At 42.5% G+C, this 21520-nt stretch overlaps 1 protein-coding gene across 4 annotated transcripts in view; it reads left to right on the top strand.

The window, feature by feature from the left end:
- The window catches only part of ADAMTS12 (ADAM metallopeptidase with thrombospondin type 1 motif 12), a 248924-nt gene that overhangs the window by 212478 nt on the left and 14926 nt on the right, over positions 1 to 21520 (top strand). For all 4 annotated transcript variants that reach the window (XM_061615943.1, XM_061615952.1, XM_061615934.1 and 1 more), the window contains 3 exons: positions 2081 to 2207; positions 14320 to 14530; positions 17028 to 18116. In XM_061615943.1, the coding sequence (XP_061471927.1) occupies positions 2081 to 2207; positions 14320 to 14530; positions 17028 to 18116 (1427 nt within the window). The remainder of the gene's footprint in view (positions 1 to 2080; positions 2208 to 14319; positions 14531 to 17027; positions 18117 to 21520) is intronic.

The raw sequence follows: 21520 nt of genomic DNA, 5'->3' as shown, positions 1-21520 counted from the left end.
AGCCTTCCCCTATGGCTGCTGCTCAGTAACTGGTACATTCAACAACAGACTGCCTCTGAATAGGAAGGTCCCGTGCATTCATCACAGCTATATTTTTGTCTGTTTGTTTTAAGAGTTAGCAACCCAATGTGCAGTCCAAGCCTTTGCAAGTTTTCTCAGATGTAAGTCTCGTTGTGTTCAGTGAGACTTATTCTCATGTCCTTCTCTGGCCCATCCTCTCCTAACGTTTTGTGGTGTTGTTGTTGTTATATGCCTTCAAATCGATTACGACGTATGGCGACCCTATGAATCTTTTTTTGGATATATTCATAGGGATTTCATGAAAGGCAAAAATTGACAGAGGAATGGATACAGAGTAGATTCAAAACATATCTACCTTCCTATTATTATTATTATTATTATTATTATTATTATTATTATTATTATTATTATTATTATTATTATTGGTAGCAGTAGTAGTAGCAGCAGCAGCACATTTATATCCCACCATTCCTCCAAGGAACTCAAGGTGGCATATTCCCCCTCTCCATGTTATCCTCACAACAGCCTTTTGAGGTAGGTTAGTCTGAGAGTCAGTGACTGGCCCACGGTCACCTAGCATGCCTGATGGCTGAGCAGGGATTTGAACACTGGTCTCCCAGGTCCTAGTCAAACACTCTAACCATGACACCACACTGGCTGCCATGTCATCCAGTGCCACTGGAACATCAGAAACTGGCTTATACCAAGTCAGGCCATTGGTCTATCCAGGTTAGCATTGTCTATACTGCCTAGCAGCAACTCTCCAAGGTTTCACGCAGAAATTTCAGCTCTACTTGGAGATGCCAGGGATTGAACCTGAGACCTTTGGATTGCAAAGCAGATTCTCTGCAACTGAGCTATGGCTCTTCCCCATTGCCACAGAGTAAGCAAGAAGTACCATAAGAACTAGGTGTCTTCATCCTTCTTTCCCATGTCCTGAAAAGCAATGGGGGGACTCTACCCCCCCAGCTGGGTCAACAAAGCTAGGAACATAGAAAGTTGCCTTATACCGAGTCAGGTCACTGGTCCATCTAGCTCAGTATTGTCTACACTGATTGGCAGCAGCTCCATACAATTTCAAACAGCGCTCTGTTTCCAACCCTGCCTGGAGATGCTGAGGACTGAACTTGTAACTTTCTGCTTGCAAAGCACATGCTCTGCCACTGAGCTAGGGCCCTTCCCAAAATGGTTAGGTTGCCATAGCTACAATAGAAGTGCCAAACTGTGCTATTCCACCCATGGGAAATGCTCAGTGTGGCTGATAATCCTTCCGGTCAAGTTGCTACATTGACCCAGTACAGTAGTTGCTCTATGTTCTCCATGCTCCTTTGCTGGGCAGTGGCTAAGAGGGATAACGTGCACGAGTGCTTTCGTGATCCCTTCCTGGCAAGGAGGCAGGGTCTGAAACCTTAACAATTCTCCTGCTCTTCTTTGATCTTTGTCCTTCTGCTTCTCCTCCCCTTCCACCCTGAGCCACTTGGGAAGTCCAGTCTTGCAGGACCGAACACAAACACCTTCAGAGGGAGAAATGTCCAAGTGCAGACAATAAAATGCGCTACAGCTGTTAGGATACAAGAGCAGCTTTCACCCTCTGTGGCTTCACAAGGCAGGACTAGAAATTATGCATGGAAATTACCAGGATGCAAAATTCAGCGAAATATCAGAAGCTCCTTAATGGTGAAAGCTGTTTGGCAGTGGTACACAGACTACCTTGGAGGGGTCACTCCTTTCCTAGGGGAATGTTCCATAGCACGTTTTATGGGAAGAACCATAGCTCAGTGGAAGAGCATTTGCTTTGCATGCAGAAGGTCCCAGGTTCAATCCCTGGCATCTTCAGGTCAGGCTGGGAACCCTGGAGAGCTGCTGTCAGTCAGTTGTACACATTACTGAGCTAGATGGACCACTGGTATAAGACAGCTTCCGATGTTATTAGGTGATCAGGCTAGACGCCCTACAGCATCCCTTCCACCTGTAAAACTCTATGATTACTTAGAACAATTTCTCTATTCACCACCTTGCATTACCTCAGAGTGTAGCATATATCATTTCTTCCTTATAGGCTTCCAGCAACAGACTGCCCGCTGTGTGAAAAAGGGGAAAGGTGTGGTGAAAAACCTATTTTGTGATCCCGAAAAACAACCGAGTGGGAAACAAAAGAAATGCATTGAAAAGGACTGTCCACCAAGGTAGTGTGTGTGTGTGTGTGTGTGTGTGTGTGTGTGTGTGTGTGTGTGTGTGTGTGTGTGTGTGTGTGTGTGTGTGTGTGTGTGTGTGTGAGAGAGAGAGAGAGAGAGAGAGAGAGAGAGAGAGAGAGAGAGAGAGAGAGACTGACTGTTGGCTAATGATGGCAATGAACAAAATAAATTTGTTTGGCCACAGGCCAATGTATGGCTCTCCAGATATTGTGGGGCTGATGGAAGTTGAAGCCCAAGAATGTCTGGAGGGCCAGAGGTTCCCATCTCTGCTCTAAGGCAACCACTGTCTCTCAGCCTCAGTTCCATTTCTGCAATGTGGCCTGCCTTAGAGGGTTGTTGTAAGGATAACTGAGATACAAGAACGTAAAAAGACCCTGCTGCATCAGACCAGTGATCCATCTAGTCCAGCATCCTGTTCTTGCGGTGGCCAAGCAGATGTTTGTGGAAACTGGCTAGACCCAAAGGTTTGAGCTCGTAGGTAAATTGCTATATAAGTTGGGGTTCAAAGTACTGTCCAGTGTTTTATTTAATGCTAGATGAAGGATGTCAGTCCTGCATCTAGGAGCAAAACATTTTGCCCCAGCTTTGCTGGCAGCAGAACACCTGTGGCCCTTCAGATGTTGCTAGTCTACAGCTCTCATCATCCCTGGCCATTGGCCATGCTGGCTGGGACTTATGGGAGTTGAAGTCCAACCAGTTCCCCATCCATGCCCTATTGCACCATTAATGTTTAAGCCATCAACAACAACAGCAGAAAAGGTTTAGAACATAAGAAGAGCCTACTGGATCAGGCCAGTGGCCCATCTAGCCCAGTATCCTGTTCTCACAGTGGCTAACCAGATGCCCATGGGAAGCCCGCAAGCAGGACCTGAGTGCAAAGAGCACTCTCCCCTCCTGCGGTTTCCAGCAACTGGTACTTGGAAGCATACTGCCCCCAATTGTAGAGGCAGAACATAGCCATCATGGCTAGTAGCCATTGATACCCTAATCCTCCATGAATTTGTTTAATCCTCTTTTCAAGCCCTCCAAGTTGGTGGCTATCACTGCCTCTTGAGGGAGCAAATTCTGTTGTTCAAGTATGCACTGTGTGAAGAAATGTTTTCTTGTGTCTGTCCGGAATCTTCCAGCTTTCAGCTCCTTTGGCTGTCCACGACTTCTAGTGTAAGGAGAGAGGGAGAAAACTTCTCTCTATCCAGTCTCTCCATGCCATGCATCATTTTATACACTTCTATCATGTCACCTCTTCCTTGCCTTTTCTCTAAACTAAAAAGGCCCAAATGCTGCAACCTTTCCTCATAGGGGAGCTGCTCTACCGCCTTGATCATTTGGTTGCCATTTTCTGAAGCTTTTCCAGCTCTACAATATCCTTTTTGAGGTGAGGCAACCAGAATGGTACACAGTATTCCAAACACAGCCAGACCATAGATTTGTATAGCAGCATTTATGATATCGGCAGTTTTATTTTCAGTACCTTTCCTAATGTTCCCCAGCATGCAGTTTGCCTTTTTCACAGCTGCCACACACTGGGTTGACATCATTGATCTATCCATTGCAACCCCAAGACCTTGCTCCTGGTCGCTGCCAGTCAGACCCCATAAACGTATATGTGAAATTAAGGCTTTTTGCTCCAATATGCATCACTTTACACTTGTTCACCTAAATTGCATTTGCCATTTTACCACCCATTCATTCAGTCTGGAGAGGTCCTTTTGGAGCTCTTTGGGATCCCTTTTTATTTTAACAACCCTGAACAATTTAGTATCATGAGCAAACTTGGCCACCACTTTTTTTACCAATCCCCTCAGTTTTGGGAAGTTTCCTGTTTCGAAATCAAATGTGACCATGTTGAATTTTCTTGGCAGTTCAACCATTTACATGTATGTTTAATTTAATAGCGGTAGGGTCACTGCTCCCAGGTGGTTTGACAACACTTACATCTCACGCTACTGGTGAAGACAGTATGTGAGTCACTTGGAACACTCTGAAAAATCACTATACAAATGCTTATTATTATATGTCTTCTGTAACTTATTTATTTATTTATTATTTTATTTATATCCCGCTCTTCCTCCCAGCAGGAGCCCAGGGCAGCAAACAAAAACACTAAAAACACTTTAAAACATCATAAAAACAGACCTTAAAATACATTAAAACAAAACAACTTTAAAAACATTTTTTTAAAAAGCTTTAAAAACATCTTAAATAAATAGGGTTAAAAAAACAGATTGTTTAGGAAAAAAGGTTTTAAAAAAACATATTAAAAAGCAATCCCAACGCAGACACAGACTGGGATAGGTCTCAACTTAAAAAGCTTGTTGAAAGAGGAAAGTCTTCAGTAGGCACCGAAAAGATAACAGAGATGGTGCCTGCCTAATATTTAAGGGGAGGGAATTCCACAGGGTAGGTGTCACCACACTAAAGGTCTGTTTCCTATGTTTTACGGAATGGACCGCGTGATAAGATGGTATCTGCAGGAGGCCTTCACCTGCAGAACCCAGTGATCGACTGGAAATATAAGGGGTAAGATGGTCTTTCAGGTATCCTGGTCCCAAGCTGTATAGGGCTTTGTATACCAGAACTAGAACCTTGAACTTGGCCCGGTAGCAAATGGGCAGCCAATGCAATTCTTTCAGCAGCGGGGTGACACGCTGGTGATAACTTGCCCCAGTGAGCAGTCTCACCGCTGCATTCTGCACCAGCTGCAACCTCTGGACCAACCTCAAGGGCAGCCCCACATAGAGCGCATTACAGTAATCCAGCCTGGAGGTTACCAGTGTGTGGACAACAGTGGTCAGGCTATCCCGATCCAGAAACAGCTGCAGCTGTCTTATCAGCCGAAGATGGTAAAAGGCACGCCTAGCCACTGAGGTCACCTGGGCCTCTAGTGACAAAGATGGATCCAGGAGCACCCCCAGACTACGGACCTGCTCTTTCAGAGGAAGTATGACCCCATCCAAAGCAGGCAACCGACCAATCATCCAAACTCGTGAACCACCAACCCACAGCGCCTCCATCTTGCTAGGATTCAGACTCAGTTTATTGGCCTTCATCCAGCCCACCACCAATTCCAGGCTATCCCAGTCCAGAAATGGCTGCAGCTGTCTCACCAGCCAAAGCTGGTAAAAGGCACTCCTAGCCACTGAGGTCACCTGGGCCTCTAGTGACAAAGATGGATCCAGGAGCACCCCCAGGCTACGGACCTGCTCTTTCAGAGGGACTACGACCCCATCCAAAACAGGCAACTGACCAATTATCCGAACTCGGGAACCACCAACCCACAGCGCCTCTGTCTTGCTAGGATTCAGACTCAGTTTATTGGCCCTTATCCAGCCCACCACTGAGTCCAGGCAGTGGTCCAGGGCTTGCACAGCCTCTCCAGATTCAGATGTTACGGAGAAATAGAGCTGCGTATCATCAGCATACTGCTGACACCTCGCCCCAAATCTCCTGATGACTGCTCCCAAGGGCTTCATATAGATGCTAAACAGCATGGGGGACTAGATGGTACCCTGCGGCACCCCACAGCAAACTGCCAGGGGGCCAAAAGACAGTCACCCAATGCTATTCTCTGAGAGCGACCTTGGAGATAGAATTGGAACCACTATAAAACAGTTCCTCCAATACCCATTTCACCAAGTCGGCCCAGAAGGATACCATGGTCAATGGTATCAAAAGCTGCTGAGAGATCAAGTAAGAATAGCAAGGTCGCACTCCCTCTGTCCTTCTCCCAATAAAGGTCATCCATCAGGGCAACCAAGGCCAATTCAGTCCCATAACCAGGCCAGAACCCAGACTGGGATGGGTCAAGATAATCCGTTTCATCCAGAGTATTTGCAATTTTTCAGTCACGTTCCCTAAAAAGGGGGTATTTTCAACTGGTCGGCAGTTGTCACAAACGAATGGGTCCAGGGTTTCAGGAGTGGTGAGATCACCACCTCTTTCAAGACGGCTGGAACCACTCCTTCCCGCAATTATGCATTCACCACACTCTGGATCCACTCGGTCAAACCCCCTCTGCAAGCTTTAATAAGACAAGAAGGGCAAGGGTTGAGAGAACATGTTGCTGGCCGCATCATCTCAAGCATCTTGTCCATGTCATCAGGCCGCATCAACTGGAACCGTTCCCAAGAAGTTGCAGCAGACGTTGCAGCAGACGAAATAATGTCCCAGATGTCTCCAAGCAAACATCTGTCAACCTGCACCTAAACTATATCACTAACATGGGTGGGAGTGATACCTTCAGCAAGCTGAGAGTGACAAGAGGTTAGGAGATTGTGTCTGGGAAACCTGCAACCTGTCACCAAGGAGAGAGATTTCAAAAGGCCTCTTTTCCCTAGGAAAAGCATTAAGGAAAAGGGGCTTTCATTGTGCAATGAAAGGCAATCTTGACATCACCAGTCACTAGGGATTGGAGAGAAATGTGATTCAGTTCACATTTAAAGATGAATCTACCTCATTCGCACTTTCCAAAACAATAAATGAACTGAAACACAACCACCGTTCAAAATGCACACCTCTGCAAATTTTGTACTGCAGTCCTCCAGTTAAGTAATGTGTACAAAAATGCATATAATAGGGCAAAATGTGCATTAAAATGCATATATTAGTGAAAATAACATACCCAAATAGACATTAGGGGATACTGATTTACAAACATGTGTCTGTTATGTGTACATTAGGAGAAATTTGTTCTAAAATGCTGATGAATTTTCATGAGGATTTTTTTAAAATTGCAAACCAGTGTGGAAATGTGAAGAATTGAACTTAAATGGGAAAAAAGAGAAACTGAGAGAAATCAAAATGGACAGATTTGCCCCTCCCTCCTACTCACTAGGCCAACCCTTTCCCCTGCCCCTGCCCTATCCCTGTTACATGTTTGAAAATTCAAGGGTCTGATTGCCACATTGAGCCATGAGCTCATGTTTTAATTTTGCTGGGCATCTTGATAACAATAATATCTAATGATTCTACAGTGGTTGGGGAACTGTAAGTATATAAAAGGCCAACTCTTAAGGCACAACGAGAGCTGTTCTAAATGTACTTGCATGGTATCTGGTTGACTGACGACAACTGCAAACCTGCCTACATGGGGGACAAATTACAAGGGACACTAAATGCATTGCTTGCTTGCTTTAGCTTTTTAATTGCCAATAGCAGGTGTGAGGGTGATCTTCATCTGGACAGTGGCGCATGGGGACATTTTAAAAAATTCTTCCCTGCCCTGCTGCGGTCCTGATGAAAACCACACATCCATAACTGCTTGCAGCCTCAGCTGTCATCAATGAACACTTTTCTCCTGGAGTTAATAGGAGCTGTGTGTGTGTGTGTGGGGGGGTACTAATGAAAATTCCTCCCCAGGGCCATGCCTGCTGTTAGCTATTAAGAAACAAAAGAGGGAACTGCAAATGGTGCATTTAACACCTTTTGTTTGGCCCTGTGCAGCATTAATGACACACTGCTGGTGCAATCCTTATGCATATCTATTCAGAAGTAAGTCCTATTGAATTGATGGTGGTTATTCCCAGGGAAGTGAGTATAAGATTGCAACCTGAATCTATTGTTGTGAGTTTAGGGATCACCCAGGAACCAACTTTTAACCATGCTAACAGGTGGTATGACTTAAACTTTGGCATGATACTGAGTCCAGAAATGATTTCTTTGGCTGACACCCCATCTAACTAGCCTTGCCTTTGTCAGCAATTACTTTTACGACATATCCTGCTGATTTTACAGAGGAGATAATAATCATCACTTAGAAGTTGATGATCAGGTTTGTTTTCTTTACAGCTATGTATAACAGTAACATCTCAGTGGGGGGTTGTCTTTGAATGCCATGGTAGCCCGTCCTGGAGATGCCTGATTTGACTACAGTGATGCATGCCTTAGTTACATCCTGTTTAGATTACTGTAACGCGCTCTACGTGCGGCTGCCTTTGAAGACTGTTCGGAAACTTAAACTGGTACAAAGAGCTGCAGCCAGAGTGCTAACTGGAGCTGGTTACAGGGACCATACAACCCCCTTGTTGCGACAGCTCCACTGGCTGCCAGTTTGTTTCCGGTCACAATTCAAAGTGCTGGTTTTGACCTATAAAGCTCTATACGGCCTAGGTCCAGGCTATTTGTCAGACCGTATCTCCCCATATGAGCCTGCCTGGGCGTTGAGATCCTCAGGAGAGGCCCTTCTCTCAGTCCCAACACCTTTGCAAGCGCGATTGGTGGGGACACGAGATAGGGCCTTCTCGGTGGCTGCCCCCAGGTTCTGGAACTCTCTTCCTAGGGAAGCACGAATGGCCCCTTCCTTGCTATCCTTCCGTCGGCAAGCAAAGACTTTTTTATTCCGACAGGCTTTTGGACTAGAAGATGTTTAAGATAGGACCTCATAAGGTCTGTTGTATTGTTCTATGGTCCTATTCTTAATGTTTTAAATTGTCTTAGTATTTTAAGTGTGTTTCATGGTTTTAATGTTACAAATAGTTTAATTCTATTTTAATTGTATATTTTTGTATGTTTTTTACCTATGTGTAGTATTATTTGTAAGCCGCCCTGAGTTCCAGTTTTGGAACAAGGGCGGAGTAAAAATAAAGAGTAATAATAATAATAATAATAAATAAGTTTGTAAAGTATATTTACACAGTGCAATGATTATTCAGTGCTAGTTACTAGGAAGCCAACTGATGGTATAATCTGATTTGATCACTTTTGGTGTCTCTAATATCTCAGCATAAGCCAAAAGCTCAGAGGCATTCTGTATTTAGGGCCTTCTCAGTGGTGGCCCCAGAACTATGGAAGAGACTTCCTGATGAGGTGCGCCTGGCGCCAACATTGCTTTCTTTTCGGCGCCGGGTTAAAACGTACCTCTTTTCCCAGGCATTTTAATGTATTTTAGTATATTTATAACACTCTGGTATACTAAATTAATTGTGTAATATGTTTTTAGCTTTGAGAATTGTTATTATGTGTGTGGTAATTATTATGTGATTTTATCTTATTGTATTTTTACATTTATGTTGTTCACTGCCCAGAGAGCCGTTGGCTGTGGGCGGTATAGAAACTGAATAAAATACTACTACTACTACTACTACTACTACTACTACTACTAATAATAATAATAATAATAATAATAATAATAATAATAATAATAATGTAGATTAAAGAATGGGAAACTGAGTTCTAGAGTCACAAAGGAAAATTGGCACAATGCAATCCTGTGCATGTTTACTCAGAAGTAAGCCCCACTAAATTCAATCAGATTTATTCCCAAATAAGTGCAGTTAGGATTGCCACTTCAGTTATTTGAGTCACAGCCCACTGGGATCTTTTGCCTTGCAATTTTCAATGAATGGGGCTTGTATAGCAATACAGTTTAAGAAATGGATCCATTTGAGATCTGTAGTATAATTGCCTTGTACCAATCCAGCACTATTTACACACCTACGCAGAAGGACAAGCTTTGCTGTGAAAGGACTAGCATGGCTTCTGCAAAAAAGGGTTCAAGGTTCACCATCCTTTTAGAATTCTTTAGGATGCTGACAAACGCATTGATAAGGGCAATCCAGTATCTTTTCATTTACGTTTTTGAAATTAAAGATGTACAGTAGTGCAAGCTTAGAAAATAAACATCAAAAGGAGGATTTACAGAGTTATAATACAGTACTACCAGGCTTCAACAATTACACTCTCTGTGGTTGATTTGGCACCACCCTCTGGTGGGCATGATGAGTGACAAGACTTTCTCCCAACTTCACAGCTACAGAGGTGAGCAGGGATTGTCCCAGGACTCCCAGCAACTGTGTGGCAAGGCATCAAGGTTGGGAGGAAGTCTCTGAGTGATTTGGCAGCTGTGTAGCAAAGGTGCCTTGGGTTTTTGACCATGCACAACCAAACCAGAGGCCTCTCACCCCTTCCTACTTTGGGGGCAAGAAAGAGTTGTAGGTGCTTCTTTGCTACAGCTAAGCAATAGGGCTGTGCTTATGTTTTATCTTAGCATACCAGAGAGCTATCTTATCAGTTGAGACTGCATGTTAAGTCATTGTGGACCTTATAGATTTGTTTTGCAGATTGGGAATTCATAGACAAAACATAATGTAGACAGAATTACATGAAAAACCTCCATGCTTTTATATCACTTTTCTAGCAGCATAAAGCAATGTACAGATGAAACTGTATTAAAACCGTCATAAAGTAGGCTGGTAAATAAATAGCCTTGTTTTGTTACAGTTTTATGTTATTTGCAAATTTTAAAAAAGTACAAACAGTAGTCAACCATCAAAGTAAAAATAGCAATTAGGTCAACTCAATGGTGTAACCTTCATTCCTTTCCATGGGCCCTGTATTGTGCCAAGACACCATCAAAATGATTGGAGATTGTGTTGTTGTGGCATCTGATAGATTTTTCTCATTACGCTGGGAAACAGCAAAGCCTTTGTAGATCAAAGGAGGCAGTAGGAAAAGGCAACAGTAAGGAACTGAGAAGGGTTGCTTGTAGGGATGTAAGGAGGCAGCGATTTCCATTCTCTGTTTATCACAATCAGCGCTTTTTCCATTCCACTACAGTTCAGCTTCAGCTAAAATCTATATTGTTCATCTTGCTGTTTGCTGTGGTTGAAACTAATGTAGTTAATTATGTAATTAATTACACAATAAATTTCATTGCATTTCAGTGGAAGGGAAATATCAAAAACAATGCAAAAACAATGTAATTATTTACATGTTTGTGGACTAGAAAACGACAACAAATATCACTCGTATTTGCTTGTGTGATTTCCGTTCTTGACCTCTAATGAACATATGAATTGTGGCAATTTCCACTCCTGTTTCCATTTCTGGTGGAATTCTCCAACATTGCTAGTTGCTTGGCAGAAAACATAATCTGACACCATCCTTGTTTATCAGTTTATTAAGAAGTGGCTTATTCCCCTTTGCTGTGCATTGATATTTAGCAATGCTGTGGGCTGTGGAGATCAATATATAATTTCCCACAGGTGGGCCTATTAGCTTTGAACAAAATCTAAAAATTGAGTGGAACACCAGTACTGTCACTGTTTTCCAGCAACACTACTAATATCCCCTGGACAGGTAATTGGCAAAGGCAGACGTGCAACCAGTGGGGATTAAAGAGCTTACTAGCTCCAAGTTAATATATGGAAAAGGATTATGCAGACTTCCTAGAAAATGTCAAATGTGTAGACTACAGTAATTAAGCAAGTGTGCAAAGGACCACGTTTTGTTTCTCACTGCCTGCTGTCTATCATTCAGAAATGAATTGTTTGCCCAAGCGAGACAGACAGTTTTTAATATATAAGTTTCTGAAGATTGATTCACTTTTGTTTGAGGGCTTGTTGGGTTTTTTTTAACAGAAGCACAAAAATAGAGAAGATAATTGTACATCTTTATTAGGACTGCAGTTTTCAGCTAATTAATTGGTTAGATTAATCAACTAAAAATAATCAACAAAAAGTACTTCTGATTAATCAGGCAGCAGACCATCTTCAAAGAGGCTTCCTCCCCTTCTCTCATGTAGGATGCCTGCCGTAGCCTACATGACAAACTGAGGCAGTGCTGAAGTCTTGCACTACCAAATTGGCACATACCCGCACATTGGGTTGAACTTTGCACACCATTTTCAGAATGTGGGCAAAATTCCAGTTTTCGTGTGTGTTCCAGAGTAGACATAAAGCCACCTCTCTGCATGCAGTATGGATACCACCCCATGCAGAAGTAATAGTGAGATTTCAGCCCTCAGTATCTCACACACCGGTAATGTTACAAAGCGGTGCACTAGTAGTATTCTGTTAGCTTCCTATTATTGTGCTGATGAACATTCTAGGCTTGTCATAATTCAAAATAAGCTCCTGATCAGTGACATTTAAACTGGGATTGAACCAGGGCTTTAATGAGACAAGCTGAGACAATGGTCTCAGGCGGTGTTGTGGTGAACTGCCTCCCTCCAAGCCCCTGTTGCTTGCCCTGTTGCCCACCTGCAGGTTCTGTTGCTGCTGCCACTGACCACAAACCCAGCAAGGGTTTCCTCCTCCATCCTGCTTTTCTCTAAGGAAGGGCCAAGGGGGTCCTTCTGTGTAGCAAGGCATTCTGTCTGAATGGTCAGGACAGCACCTGCACCGCTATCATGATTTGCGGCAAAGTTTAAATTTTTAAATGTAGTAAAACATTTGAAGACACTTTAAAGTCACTTTATAGTAGAACAGCAGTGCAGGCATGCCTCATTCTGAAGTAGGACCTGCTCTGGCCCTTCCTCAGATCAGAGAGAGTGGGAAAACAAAGCAAAAATATGAGGGAGGGAAGGGAGGAGGAGGGTGGTGCCAGCGACGGGAAAGAGGAGGAGGAGGAAGAATGGTGAAGGAAGGGCAGGAGTGGGTAGTAACTAGGGAGATGATCTGTTGGTCGATGCCAGTTTGAAAGCATTCTGTCGCCCTAACAGGCTGGTATCGATTTGAGTTTGAACTTTGTCTGCTAGCTGCTGCTTTTACCGACCCATGCTTTTTTTCCCCCCGCACCCGCAAAAAATCTTGATATTAGTACCAGTAATTTTATTATTTATTTATTTATTTATTTATTTATTACATTTATATCCCACCCTTCCTCCCAGTTAGAAGCCCAGGGCAGCAAACAAAAACACACACAAAAAATCACTTTAAAATATACCAAAACAAAACGCCTTTAAAAACATGTAATTTTAAAGGAAATATTGATATTGCTGGGAGTAAGGGCGGGATACAAATTAAATAAATAAATAAATAAATAAATATTTTGAAAGGAAACATCAAAAAATGAAAGGAAATGTTGATAAAATTATCGTTCTTAATATTGATGTTTTAGAGGCAGATTTTTTAAAAAAAAAAAACCCTCAGAAATAGCAGTGGAAAATTACTACGTTATAATCTGATCCACAATGATAGAAAATAAGTGAATTAATGGACAATTCAGTATCAAATCCAAATTGGGCAGAATTATAACACATCCCTACTGGTAACCTCAGACAGTGCAATCTCTTGAGCTGGCCCTATGGAGAACTCTTCACCTTGAGGTATGGACTAAAGGGACTGCAGTGTGAGAGCTGCCTGCATTTTGTTGATTCCCGTACAACACTGGAGCCGTCTTGGAGCCATGTGGAAGATGATACGGCTGATGCCAGGCCACCACAGAGTAACAAAGCTCACGTCTACAATAGTCAAATCTGCCTCCTTCCATCTCACATGGTTCTTAGATGTAAATAATGTGTGTGCTTGGTGTGATCTGTCCTATCCACATGAAAGTGGCTTCAAGTTCTGGGTCACGATGCTCCATATGACTTGGCCTAAATTGTGAGCCCAGAGAGAACCATCACTAGTGATCCAGAAAATAGTAATGAGAGCATATTTACCCTACCATGGACTCATTTGGCAAGTTGCAATGTCTCGTTTATTTATTTATAAATTAATCACTTCCCATGAAACACCCCAAAGCTATTAACAATAAAAACAAACATATGAACAAACATATTAACAGTAAAAACATATATAAAAACAATTGAATATCAGACACATTTATAGATTGGGATAATAAGAATCTCCACTTAAAGGTTTGCTGAAAAAAGGAAAATATTCAATAGGCACCAAAAAGGCAGCAGAGATGGCACTTATCTGATATGTAAAAGGAGGAAGTTCCAAAGGGTAGGTGTGTCCCCAAAGGGTAGGCGTGTCCTACATTGTATAGAATGGATCTCCTGGTGAGATTGTACCTGCAGGCGGCCCTCTTTCATAAAGGGTAGTGAAGGTAGGAGTTTGCAAAGGTATTATGTAAATGACAGAAGTACTTCATAGAGTATTTGAGTAGAGTTGGAAGGGGCCTATAAGGCCATCAAGTCCAATCCCCTGCTCAATGAAGGAAACCAACTTCTGTTAAGCTGACATAAGTTTACTTTAAACCAGTTTCCCATAACCCAGACTGATGGAAACAGGAAATGTTGTAAGCCTGGAACGTAAGTATTTCAGCAGTACGCTTGTAGTCCCTTCTCAGATTTTCCTTTGTATCGCTAGTGTTCATTCTCTGATTTAACATGAATGCTCTTTTGGTGTTCTCCATTCCTTCTTGGCTTGCTCTGCAGATGGTGGGCAGGAGAATGGCAGAAATGTTCGACCACCTGTGGTCCAGCTGGAGAGAAGAAAAGGACTGTCCTTTGTATCCAGGCAGTGGGATTTGATGAGCAAGCTTTGCCTGCTGAGGAGTGCCAACATCTGCTGAAACCAAAAACTCACCTTTCGTGCAACAGAGATATCCTGTGCCCATCAGACTGGACAGTAAGCAACTGGACTGAGGTAAGTTCACGACATGCTCTATTTATATGTGTTACATGCTTGTACCCAGCTCTTCTTCTAAAGAGCTCAGAGCAGTGTACATATCCTGGTGATGTCCCATCCAAGGCTAAACCTCAGCAAAAGAAATGCATCATGAGCCTTCAGACGATTCTTGGGGCCTATGAAAAGACAGACCTATTTGCCTATTGCCCTTGTACAGCAATATGGGCAAACAAACCAGAACGTCTTCAGTTAACCATAGTTTCCCATTTCCTCTGAACCAAGAAAATATGGTTACCCTCTCTGGAAAAATCAAGGATATTAAGCCATGTTCTGAAGTTGATTTGATATCCTGGTTTGTTCCAAAACAGATAGCAATAGTTTCCCAGTTTAGATGAAATGGGTGAAACTGTTATTAAATCAGCAAAGAGGATACAAGTGTTGTGGGTCAAAGGTTTGCTTTGCTTATTAAGATGAGATGTGATTGTCCAAACTGTCTCACAGCAATGTGTCTCCTGCCCTATAAAATAAACAAATAATTAAATAAAAAATTGTAAGGGCATCTGTTCATTTCTGCTTAACTGTGGAATGTCAGGTTTTGCAGCCTCCTCTCAATACAAAATCCCAGTTTATTTATTTATTTATTGTACTTATATACCGCCCCATAGCCGAAGCTCTCTGGTCGGTTTACAGTTTTGCTGTGATTAGTTATCAACAGGTGCAAAGCAGTTGTGTTCCTCCTACCCCTACCCCAGTGCCTTCAGGCTGTTTTCCCCTTTCTTACAATAAATAAATAAATAAATGAAGGATGAAATTGGATTTGTTTGTACCAGAATTCCTCTGTTGGCCATATTGTATGCCTTGTCAACCCCAATTCTATTCTACTTTCTGTACAAATGAAAATGTGACGCTGGTGGTGATTGAATTAAATGTTGGTTTAATTTCAGCTAATATTCTTGATGAAGCATGAAAGCCTATATTAATGACTCTGCTTTCAGCAGAACCACCTCCCTGTTTTCTGTGAAGCAGCTTCACGTATGGCATGACAGTTTGTGTCTGCTAAAAAGTTGTATAATTTGGGTGGGGTAATAAAGCCACCTGCCCCTGGGCACAGCATAGACAAGAGGGCAATATAGTCCCCAAAAGATCATAGGTTATATTGACAGATTAAGATTATGCTAGATTATGTTAGCTTTTATTTTTCAAGGTGACTGATGAAAAGACAGGTATCAGCTTATTCAGACGCTTAGCAGGTGGACCAGAGTGATCCTGTTCCAGCTTCTCATAGGGTGCAGGCAGAGAACCAAAGACAGCCACTGTACACTGTTTATAGGTGTAAGGAGCTGTTGGGTCTGTGTGCAGCTCCCCCACATGCAGTAGCAGCTGGTGACTCCATGTCAGTGGGGCAGTGAAATCCACTACAGGTTTTAGCCTGAACTTTCAGGGAGCTGTCCAAGGTGCTGAAAATGGAAAGTTCAGACTGAAATCCAGAGCGGATTCCACTGCTCTGCTGACCTGGAGCCACCAGCTGCACTGTCCATGTGGTGAATCATTGAACCGCAGATAGCAGCCTTCTCAGTCAAGTACCCTAGAATCATAGAATCGTAGCGTTGAAAGGGGCCTAATAAGGCCATCGAGTCCAAACCCCTGCTCAATGCAGGAATCCAAAATAAAGCCCTGGATGGACTCCTCTGCCCACCCAGGTTGGCCAATGAATCATTCTTGAAAGGAAAGACTATGAAGGCCTTCCTTTTCCAGCTGAGCCTTGCTGGAGCAACAAAATATTCCTGAGTGCTGGCATGTTCCTTTATCTTTGGTTATTCTTCATTCCTGACTTGTGGCTTGTTTCTCAGTCCTGCCCAGGAGTGTTTGTCCTTCAATCCTGACTTGTTCTTTGGTCCTGCAGAGCTCCTGGCTATCTCTAAAAGGTCTCCACAGACCAGCCTGACTACATGAGAGGGTAAAATAGAGTCCTGTGACACTGGACAGCAGCAGATAACAATGTTGTTGTTTTTCTGTAAGGAACAGTAGCTGTTCTGATAGCATGAGAAGTATTTCTGTGTAGTAGAACTTTGAACTCCAGCATACCTTAAAAGTCAATAACCATTCATAATTCACCCCTGCACTGTTGCCCACTGTGGTGGAGCACAGGAAGCAAAGAATTTGTGGCATTGTTGCACCTAAGGGTGATGGACAAAAAATGACTGACAGAGTGGAGTCAGAACTCGAGCTGGGGAGTCAGAGCTGAGGCACCAAGATAAAGACAGGAAGACCTTGTTGCTCAGATAAAGTCCCAGTCCGAACAGGAAATTATTATAGCATTTCCTGTCCAAGACAGTCCATTGGTGGTCAAGATATTCCAAGGTGCAGTTCTAATAGTTCACCACATGGGGCAGTTACACACAAAACTTCCTGGTTATAGCCTTGGTCGCTCCTGAAAGCAGGTTATGTATTTTGTAAATGGCTAGGGAAAGAAGAATTGGATGAGATATCTGAAGAAAGATGATTTATTTTGCAGTGCACAGTTACCTGTGGTGGAGGTATACGGACTCGGAACATCACCTGTACCAAAAACAATGGAGAACCATGTGACATTTCAAAGAGGCCCCATTCTAAAGCTCTGTGTGGCCTCCAGCAGTGTCCATTCACGAGAAGATTGCTGATACCCCATTTCAAACTGCATAATGGAAAGATAATCAGGAGAATGGGAGCAAATCCCAACGGAGGCCCTGACAATAGTCTGCCATCCCCCAAGCCAAGCCCAAGAATCCCCACAACAGTGAGAACACTTGAGCCCAGAAATGTTACTGTGATACCTACATCCTTTGGGGTTATGAACTCTTCACAAAAAGAAGACTTGGAAGTAAACATATTACAAAGTAATTCCAGTGGTTCAGGCATTGCTAACAATTATTCCTGTGTATTGAGTGATGGCAGCTCACTGCAAAATAGCACGTTTGTGCCTATCACAGATGATTCAAGTGTTTCAAACTCTACAAATGTGGGGAACATATCATACAATTCTTCCGGGGATGGCTTTATAAATAAGGACTCCTTTACCACTAACCCCAGTTCTTGGGCTGTAACCTCCAGGTATTTAATTGAAGAATCTAGTGCAGTGTCTAACAGTACTGATGGAGAAACAACAAATAAAGCCCAGAGTGAATGGCCAATGAGAAGATCTACTACTACCATCACTTGTGGCAATACGTCAAGAACCTCGCCAACAGGTTATCATCCCGACAGTTTTAGCCAGGTTTCTGTTACTCCAGTAGGAGAAGTAGGCGTTTCCGTGACAAGCATAGGTCTCAAAGGCCTTCCTATACAAATAAGTACACCCGCAACAGCAGATCCTGTTACTGTACAACTGGCGCTGTTGAACGAAACATCAAGAGACAAGCCTGCAAATAGAACAAAACCAAAAGCTTCTGTTGCTGAAGCATCCGCTTGGCCTACAGAAAGTCCATTTCTGCATGTTACTGGTGTACCAAAGAATCAGGATGAAGCATTCAAGAGAATGTTGCTGAATGACTCTGATCCAGAACAGCCAGAGGTGTCCAGGAACTCGCATAATGATGCTTTCTGGATGGTGGGAAATTGGAGCGAGGTGAGTGTTGGGGTTTCATTGTTTTGTTCATGTTAACTACATGTGTATTCACTAATATGCAAAAAACCTTGTGGTTTAAGAATGTACCTATAGCCCACAGATATTTCTACCAAACTTATAAAAGCAGGGAAATTGGGCAGCTATAGTGAATGCACCAGGGGAGCAGGAGACCTGACCTCCTCTCTGAGATATTGTACTGCCCATGTGTATTACGTTGCAACCACCTTTATCATCATTACCTCATTCAAGTCAAGAGTTTTCTTAATTGAAACTATCATCTATGCACAGCATCTATAAACCAGCCTTTTAAATATCCCTAATCTGTAACCTATTTGGGGCCTGTGCAGGCCCATTTTATTGTTCTTTCAAGATGTGGTCCCTTCATCTGGGTGCAGTGATAAAAATGTGAGTAGGCCATTCTGTTTTATACAGTGGCAATTTAATCCCAAGGCACGAAGGAGTTACTCTGCTTTAGGTGTGGGGAACCTTTGGCCCTCCAGGTGGTGCTGAACTACAACTCCCATCATCCCCAGCCATTGGCAGACAGTCTAGCATACAAGAGATGTGGAAAGGAGACCCACTTCTCTGAATAAGGTTAAGGAATAAGAAACAGAAAGGTTTCTTGCTCTCTTATTAATCCTGCTTCCCAGAGATAAGAGCAAAATCTGACGGCTTTATGGCCTCCATTAACAACTATGTCAGGGCAAAATTAGACATGGTTTTTAAAGAAGTTTTTCATTTAATGTACATTTTGATGCGAATATCTACTAGTGGTGGGGATGGGATTGACAGTTAACAGGATTGCAACAGGAAAGAAGGGTCGTTTAACCCTTACTGTAAACCGCCCAGAGAGCTTCGGCTATGGGGCGGTATATAAATACAATAAATAAATAAATAAATAAATAAATAAATAAATAACCCTTTCCTACTCTTCTGTGGTCTTGGCACCAATTCATTATGTATGTATGTATTTATTATTTGATTTATATCCTGCCCTTCCTCCCAGCAGGAGCCCAGGGTGGCAAACAAAAGCACTAAAAACACTTTAAAACATTTTATGTATTATTTATTTATTTATTATTTGATTTATATCCCGCCCTTCCTCCCAGCAGGAGCCCAGGGCGGCAAAACATAATAAAAACAGACTTTAAAATACATTAAAACAAAACATCTTTAAAAACATTTTTAAAGCTTTCAAAACATCTTTTTTAAAAAAAGATTAAAAACATTTTTTTAAAAAAGAAAATTTAAAAACATATTAAAAAGCAATTGAGGAGGCTCCAATAGCAGCTCCAAATGAGTGATTTTTGTCAGGGCTGCAGCAAGGGAGCAGAGAGTTAACCCCCACCCCCACCAGTGACTGCTTTCCTATGTGCATTTTTTAAAAAGCATGCATGTTAAATGCAAAGTTTGTTCACATCCAGTTTGGTCCTCAGAATTAGGGCTGGGATGAATAATTGTCAGTTTTGATTTTTTAGGTTGAAACTAGAAACTTTGGGAGAGTAGAAATTTTGCCTGAAAGATTATTTGTGCAAATATTCCCTATTCTGGATGTTGCTGAACTACAACTCCCATCAGCCCCAGCAAGCATGCCCAATGGCCAGGGAGGATGGGAGGTGTAGTTCAGCAACATCTGGGGGGCCACCTGCCTTACCTTCTTCTTCTTTTTTTGCACCAATCTTTTCTCCAGCTTTAGAACCATTTCTTGTTCTTTTTGTAACTGCTGCTGCTTCACCCTCCTTCCTGATTGGTGACACCCCCAATCAGAGTTCAAGTTCTGATCAGAATGATGTTAGATTGCTACATGATGAATGTAGCGATGGTATCCTCAAGACCCCTGAGCAAATTTTGGGGCATGCAGGGAACTGCAGAGAGGGAGAAGAGGAAGTGGAAGTCCCATTGCACAAATGGAAGTCTGTTTTGCTAGCAGACACACACCATTGGCTGCCACCCTTTTTGTACATCTCTAGTAATATAAATATAATGAAGTTGTAGCAACATTAAGACCTTGCTTTATGTAAATAAAAATCACACAGAGAGACAACTTCTCTCTTCAACTTTAAGAGTGTAAAAGGGAAGTCATTTCAGTTCATCATTTCTGCCAACAATTTATGTTTATGTTTTGTGTGAAACTGTTTAAAACTGTGCAGCAAGTCCCTGGGAAACTCTGAGGTGCTCCTGTAAAGAAATTCATAACAGCTTGTGAAAGCAGTTAGACAATACATTGATGCTTACCCATTTTGCAATTGATTATAAAATTGTCAAGTCAATGAATAGCTGTCATGGAGACTTGCAGCATAATGGAACAGTTCCATACAGCTGTTTCTTGTCTCTTAAGGATTCCCCATTCTAAATGAAAGAGAAGTAGTTTTTTCCACAGTCCCTATTAAGGCAAAATATTTGGCATTTTTATGGTAATAGTATTAGATCAGTTTATTTTCAGGAACTTGGCAGTCAGCAGTAGCATAGTGGTACATTTTGAAGGGCAGGAGCCCCTACTGCCCAGAGAGGAGCCCATAGCCATACTTCCAAGGAGAATTTTTTAAAAAAAATACAGGCAGCAGTGTTGAACTATTATGCAATCTTGTGAGGAAGTGTTACCATTTAAACTGCTAATATAAAGTAGGGACTCAGTCAAATAAAAAGAAAGAAGTATCTAGCTTCTGTTTGAATATTTTCCACATTCCTCTTTGCTAATCTACCACAAACTGCAGTAAAACTTGAAAGCCTTATTATCACTTCATCCACTTGCCAGAGCAAGGGTATCTCTCAATTATCTGGAGTTCCTCTAGATTATGTCATCACTCCTGCTCCAAAAAATTTTCCCCAGAGCTGCACTCCCCCACATTCCACCTTACTACACTATGGGTTGCCACAAGAACTTGCCCCTTAACACACACATAAAAAAAATTCTGCTTGGGCACAACATTATAAAGATTTTCAAACCAAATGATTATTGGTTAAACTTGGGAAATTTCTCAGCTAGGGTAGGGTGGAGTGGAGGTCCCATCATCGTTATTGTAAGCTTATTTTTTTCTCATTTTGTATGTATGTATGTAGATGAAAATTTTCAATCTGGAAATGGGGGAACTTGTAGCCCTACAGATGTTGTTTGACTCCAACTCCCATCAACCCCAGCCAGCATGGCCAGAGTTCAGGGACTATGGGAGCTGTGCATTAGCTACTGGGCCAAGTTCAGCGTTCTGGTTTTGGTGTACAAAGCCCTATGCAGCTTGGGACCAGGATACCTGAAAGACCATCTTATCCCTTATATACCCAGTCGATCACTGCGCTCTGCAGGTGAGAGCCTCCTGCAGATACCATCTCATCAGGTGGTCCGTTCTGTACAACATAGGAAACGGACCTTTAGCATAGTGGCACCTACCCTTTGGAATTCCCTCCCC

Source organism: Rhineura floridana, chromosome 1, assembly GCF_030035675.1.
Source record: "Rhineura floridana isolate rRhiFlo1 chromosome 1, rRhiFlo1.hap2, whole genome shotgun sequence".
Lineage (NCBI taxonomy): Eukaryota > Metazoa > Chordata > Lepidosauria > Squamata > Rhineuridae > Rhineura > Rhineura floridana.
Note: the sequence above shows the minus strand (reverse complement) of the source record. Positions and strands in the feature narration are given on the sequence as shown.